General features: G+C 57.6%; 1 protein-coding gene across 1 annotated transcript; it reads right to left on the bottom strand.

The window, feature by feature from the left end:
* Nucleotides 1-1,955: 1,955 nt before the first annotated feature.
* On the bottom strand, nt 1,956-5,974 carry NGB (neuroglobin; the record flags this gene model as incomplete). The annotated part of the gene is made up of 4 exons (XM_082648051.1): nt 1,956-2,090; nt 3,492-3,611; nt 4,234-4,345; nt 5,886-5,974. The coding sequence occupies 4 exons, from the start codon at nt 5,972-5,974 to the stop codon at nt 1,956-1,958; spliced, it is 456 nt and encodes a 151-aa protein (XP_082504177.1).
* Between the last annotated feature and the right edge of the window lie 476 nt (nt 5,975-6,450).

Raw genomic sequence — 6,450 nt, 5'->3', positions numbered from 1 at the left:
CTCCCCGTGCCCCTGGCTATGTCTCTACCGTTGTCTGCATGCTCCTCATAACCACACCCCCCCCCACACACTCACACTCACACCTGCTCTTCAACTCCAATGTGCACCCCGGGTTATCACGTTTAGTCTCCTTAAAAAGACCTCCCTGGGATTGGCACCTACCCCTGCCAAGAGGATCTAGAAACTTTCCTCGGAAACACTGTAAGATTTGGTGCTGCTGTCCTGGCACCTAATCCATTCGATCCCGGGCCTCACCTTGTCCACCAGCAGGTGGGCTCCCAGACCCCTGAGCAGTGAACTGCTTCAGACTCTGGACTAGTGTGGGTATATGTTGTAACAAACCAACCCCCAAATGCACAATGGCACAAACACAGTAGAAGTTTATGTCTCTTTCCTGTAAAATTCAAAATCGGTGAGCCCCTGCTCTACATGCTGGAGAAGTACTTGGACCCTGCAAGGCACTTCTGATTAGTGGGTGCTCTCCTCCAAGCAGTGATTCAGGGACCCAGCTCCTTCCACCTGTGACTCTGCCACGTTCAATGCGTGGCCCTCGAGGTCACTGTGAGGTCTGCATCAAGCTGGTGGAAGGATGACAGAGCACAGAGGGGCATGCAGGAGTTCGTGGGGACCAGGTCTGGAAGTGGTATACATGTCCACACATTCCATTGGCCAGAACTCAGTCACATGTCCCACCTAAATGCAAGGGACGCTGGGAAATGTAGTCCAGTTGTGTACCCTGCCAGTCAGTTTCCACCACAGACCCCTGGCTCCATCTCGGCCACTGGCTTCCCCACACCTTTTCCTACTTTTCCACCCACTCTGGCCTTGGCCCTGCTGAACCCATCCTCCCACCCTGTCCTACATCCACCGCCCTGCATCTTCATCTGGCCACAAGCCAACACCAAAGAAAACACCAGTCCCAGCGGGTCAGAGGGGCACACAAAATAGGTTTATTTCTCATAAGTTTATACAACCACAGCACACAGCAGAAGATAAAAGTGGAGACAGCTCGGGGCGAGGGCAGGGGGCCTCTCCTGCAGCTTTGTCTTCTATCCATCCAGCTAACTACAGGCACACAGCAGGTATTAAATACGGGGGTCTGTGGACCTGCCATCGGTATGGGCAGAGGCAGAAAGGCTGGTGAGGGAAATGAGACTCAGCGTCTGACGGGGTCCGGGGTGACCAAGAGCCGCTGGGAGTCAGGTCTCTTGGGAATGAAGCCCTCCTCCTTCCTTGCCCTTCCGCAGCCTCACCCCACCCTGGCTGGCTGGCTGGTTCTTACAGAGCAATAATAGGGGCGCTCCCACCAGACACTACAAAAGAAAAACTACTCTGTCGGGTGGCACGTGAGTGGGCAGATAAGCCCCATCACGGAGCCAGGTCTCCCTTCCTCAGCAGCTCTCCTGGCCCCCTGCTCCTGCTGCCCGTGATTCCACCATGAAGGCTGAAGCTATCCCACCTCTTTCCTTGTGAAAAGCAAACACCCCTGGGAGAGAAAAGCACTGAAGGCAGGTAAGCTGGGAAGCTGCCCGAAGCTCAGCCGCGCCACTGCCCCGCTTGGCCCAGGCTCGCCTGGGAAGGGAGGGTGACAGAAAAGCCCATTCCCTCAAACCCCATACCCTCTGGGTCCGTGCCACCTCTGCTACCAAAACGCTGCTCCTCCTCCTGGAAGAAGAGAGGAGGCTGCAGAGGAAAGAAGGCCGGCAGGGAGGAAGCTACTGGAAATTCAAGGAAATCCGAAGGCCCCTTTCTAAGGAAAAGCCACCCTGTCTGCAGTTGGGGGTGAGGGAGACTGAGACGCAGCCCTGCTCCATCACCTCGCTGGCATGGCCCAGGGGACAAGGACCATGATGCAGGGAGGCCTAAGGGAGCCTGGGCTACAATGGACACAGACCAACAGGTAGACACAGACCGTCAGGGGCCACCAGGTGGAGGCCGCTGGGCAGGGCTGCCTCTTAATCGCCATCCCAGCCACGACTCATGGCCTGTACCACGGCTCCGTAGAGCTGGCTCCAGGCAGCCCGCATGGCTGGTGTGAAGGCAGGGCCCAGGCACTTCTCCAGCATGTAGAGCAGGGACTCACCCACCGTCTGCAGAGGCAAGGGGCACCTGTCATTCCCAAAGGCAGGAAGGCGTGCCCTCATTCCACAGGTGAGAAAACTGAGGCTTGGGGCTGGTAAGGACTCCTGGGCTTTTCTTCTCTCCTGCACGGGGGTCCATGCTTCCTGAGCAGGATTCTGCCCCAATCCTTGTGTACACCTTAAAGGTGAGGCTTTAAAGTGAACAAAGCATTTCACTCCACTCCCAGCCTCACAACCACCCCATGAGTGGAGCCGAGGCATTGCCTGGGACCTCCAGCTCAGACCAAGCAAAGTCATTGCCTCCAGGCCTGTTTCCTCCTCTGCAAGACAGCAGTCATGATGTTAGGAGTCCAGGCTCTGCAACCTGAGATGAACCTGAGTTCACTTTCTGACTCTACTACTTATGAGCTGTGTGACCTTGAGCAAGTTAGGTAACCTCTCTGAGCCTCAGATGCTTCATCAGTAAAACAGGGAATGTAAAACTTCCAACTCATCAGATTGTTGGGATGATTAAATGAGATCATCTATGAAAAGCTCTTAGCACAGCATCTACACACAGTAAGTCTTCAGCAATAATAACGGTTCTCATGTTTTATTAGTAATTATAAAATACAGTTTATTTATTCCACAAATATTTACTGAATATGCACTAAATACCAGATACCGTGCTAGTGCTGGGGATGGAGAAAATGACAAGACAAACTCAGTGCCTTCCTCAAGGTGCGTACGTCTGGCAAGGTGACTGTGTGGTAGGCTGTCAGGTCAGGGTCCCCAGTGAGCCACACCTCAAGGATTCACACCCTTGACACTGGGCTCATCCGTGTGACTGGCTTTGGCAAATGGGACATTAGCATGCAGAGGCTGGCTTGTCCTCTTGAAACACTCCCTCTCGAAACTCAGGTGCCACTCTGTAAAGAATCTCAGCTAGACTATTGAGCAATAAGAGGCCACACGGAGAGAGGTCCCAAAGGATGACAGGCCATCTTGGACATTCCAGCCCCAACTGAGCTCCCAGCTGAATGCAGTGCACGCGTGGCTCCAGCCACAGCACGTGGAACAGAAGAACCGCTCAACTGAGCCCAGAGAAATCAGAAATCATTGTTTTAAGCCAGGCTGTTCTGGGATGGTTTCATACACAGCAATATAAAACTGAGCAGACCAGCTAATCCCACAGGCTCCTTCACTTCCTATGGTTCTGAGGGAAACCATACCAGAGAAGAAAAATTGGAGGCTCAGAGAGGTCAAGGCAGTGCCAGGGTCACACAGCAAGTACCTAACAATGCATGCCCCAGCCCCGGTCATCTGAGGGTATAGGCATGGGAAGGATGAACAGGTGGACAGGAGAGGCCTGGGAGAGAGTGGTGGCCTCAGGCCAGGAGCTTTGGAGAGAGAAAGAGCCCCTTTACCCACCGAGAAGGAGCTGAGCTTCACACCCACTGCCCGGTGCTTCCTGCCCAGGCTGGCAAGGTACTCCTCCAGCGAGGACAGGTTCTCCACATTGGTCACCGCAGCATCGATCACGAGCATCACCTGCCAAGGCCAAGGTCGTGGTGAAAGAGAGACCAGAGCAACTCCCCATCCCCACTCACGACCATAATCCAGAACCTGGGGGTCCCAACCAGAAGGAAGAGAGGACCCTCAGTTTTCCAGTATCAGAGACGAAAGGCAGCCTGCGTCTGCATACAGTAGGCGCTCAACATATGGTGGCCAAACTACTAATGTTACACCATGGAGGAAGCTGCTCTCTTCTGAGGGGCTCAAAGCCCTAAACACACCTGCTGGACAGTGTTGTCCTCCTGGGACGAGGGGACACGGAGGCCCTGTGAGAGTCGCCAGCCTCTAAGAAAACCCCAGCTTGGTTTTCCCAGGCAGATGGCCCCTGATGGATCAGCGCCAACACCACCTACAGGAGCCAGGGGACAAGGCCAAGGGCAAATGGCAGAGCTGGGAGCAGCTGGCTGAGAACAGGGTGGGGGAGGAGGCTGACTCGGGTGCCCCAAACTCTGCCCAGCTCAGCGCAAAGGGAAAGGGGCAGATGCCTCTGACAGGAGGGAGCAGAAGGAGGGGCTAAGACCAGGGCTGGGGCAGGAAACGAAGTAACTCTCCCGACTTCCTCGTTCTCTCCCAGGAAGGTGCTCCGCCCACCCCTCACCTTCCTGATGTGGTCCAGGAACTCAGGGGAAGAGAGGCAGTCCTCCGGGCTGGAGAACTGGCGGCAGTTGTACTGGAAGAGGGGCAGCAGGTCCGGCTCCAGGTCAAACAACCTGTGGGTGGAGGCCCGGTGTCAGCCCTGGGGTGTTGCCCCTGCAGGCTCCATGGGCCCTGGCTGCCCAGCAGCAGGAGAGGGTGGGCAGAGCCTTGGCTGTGAACTATAGCACACCCTCCAACCTAGCACGCACCCCTTGGCCAGCTTTGCCGGTGCCCCTCTCTTACCTCTTCCACAACCTGGAAGTGGCATCCTGGAAAAAACAATGTGTCCCCAGGCCTCTCATACGACCTGGCATAGGGTAGCCCCTGCATAAACCATTGAGGGGTGTGGACTGGGACAGGAAGGGGTTCTCAAACAGGAAGCCTGGAGAAAAGAAAACCTCTCTCTCTCCCTATCTCCCCCTCTCTCCCCACCCACCCCCCTCTCTGCCTCTATCCCTCTCCCTCCCTCCCATTCTTGGGTCAGAACCTCCCAATGTCATCATGCCCAAGAGGGCTTGGGCCAGCAATGATAATTATAGTATATAGAACCCCTTACACTTACTGAGAATTGAGTACTTTACACGTGGTTAACTCATGTATTCCTCACAATCCTAAGCAGTGGGTGTAACTGTTATCCCAAGTTTATAGAGGAGGAAACAGAAGCCCAGAGAGGTTAAGTAACTTGCCTAAGGTCACACAGCTTAGGAGTAGCAGAGCCACAGAGGGTGCCTGAGAAAACAGTGGGTTTGGGGAAAGCTGGGAGGCACAAGCAGAAGCTCTCAGCCACATCTGGGAAAGCCACTGGGGTTTTGTGTAACTGCAAATTTATTCCCTTTTTGTTTGGGGGAGGTTTTGCGAAAGCCTCTTCAGAAGTTCTGGGCTGGCTTAGGGAGCCAAGGCTCCTGAAAAACCATGGTGAGGTAGCATTGCCTCTTTGGTGATGGCAGAGGGGTTACCTAGACACCCTCAAGCTGCGGTTGAAGACTGGCCTCCCCTTCCCCTTTGGGGTCTGCACACTCCCTTACCCCTCTCTCTAGTGGTGAGAATTGGGCACCTGTCATCCCTTCCCTGGCAGTCCTCTGGTCCTAGCCCAGTCCTTTCCTCAGAAAGGTTTATTCTCCTGTTGCTGGAAGCTCACACTTCTGGGGCCCAGACCCTGTGCTCTGCAGGCCAGGCGCCCAGTACACCCTCCCCACACAAGCCCTCGGGACACCCCAGTCTACCCGTATGGGCAGCAGTGGGCACCCCTGCAGTCACCACCCAAGAAAAGACCACTCAGGAGGCACACAGCCAGGGAGGGGGTGCAGCGTGGGGACCGGAGGCCGCTGGCCCGAGTATAAGGAGGTCCGCCGGAGCGGACCCTGTCCGGCACCCAGAGAGCCCCATAGAGAGCGGGGCGTGCTGGCTCGCAAGACGGGCCACCGCCGCGGGAAGAGCAGCAGGGGCCGCGCCACCCGTCGCCCTGCGCCGCTCCTCTGGCGCACATCTGGAGGCGCCCCAGCGCCCCAGCAGCGGGCTAGTTTCCCTCCTCCGGCGCCAGCTCAGCCGCCTCGAACCCATTCCTGGCGAGGCACCCCAGTACCCGCACCCCGGGGGCGCTCGGGCCGCCCTCACCTGGCGAACAGGACGGTGCCGTGCTCCAGCGGGCTGCGGCTCACCTCCCGCCAGCTCTGCCGGATCAGCTCGGGTTCCGGGCGCTCCATGCTCGCCCGGGGACGCGGGGCGCTAGGCTGGGACCCTCGGGGCGCGGGCACCGTCACCGCACGTGCCGCGCCATCTCCGCGGCGACGCGGCCAGTCGGCACCTCCTACGGCCCCCGCGCCTCGGCCGGGCGGGGTCCTGCAACCGCTCCTTCCCCGCCCAGGTGGAGGAGCCCCCGCCGGGCCTGCCCCGCTGGCGCTTCCGGGGACCCCGCTCCGGCCGCTGCGCCCTGCACCCCACGGCTCCGAGAGCTCCCCGCCCCCCGCCGCCCGGGCTGGGGCGCTTTAAAGCAACCGCGCCCCCGCCCTCCTCTCGTCCTTACGGACGTGCATCTCTGGGCAACTGCCTCCGGCCCGGGGATGACCCGGTGGCCTGGGAAACGACCGGGCTTCAGAGCTTTGCAGAAATCGTCGAGCCTCTTGGGACCTCAGTTTCTCATCTGGTGACACTCCCTAGTTAGGGCAAAGAGTTCAATTTG

Source organism: Grampus griseus, assembly GCF_964374135.1.
Source record: "Grampus griseus genome assembly, chromosome: 2".
NCBI lineage: Eukaryota > Metazoa > Chordata > Mammalia > Artiodactyla > Delphinidae > Grampus > Grampus griseus.
The sequence above is the reverse complement of the archived record's forward strand: the minus strand, read 5'-3'. Positions and strand labels throughout refer to the sequence as shown.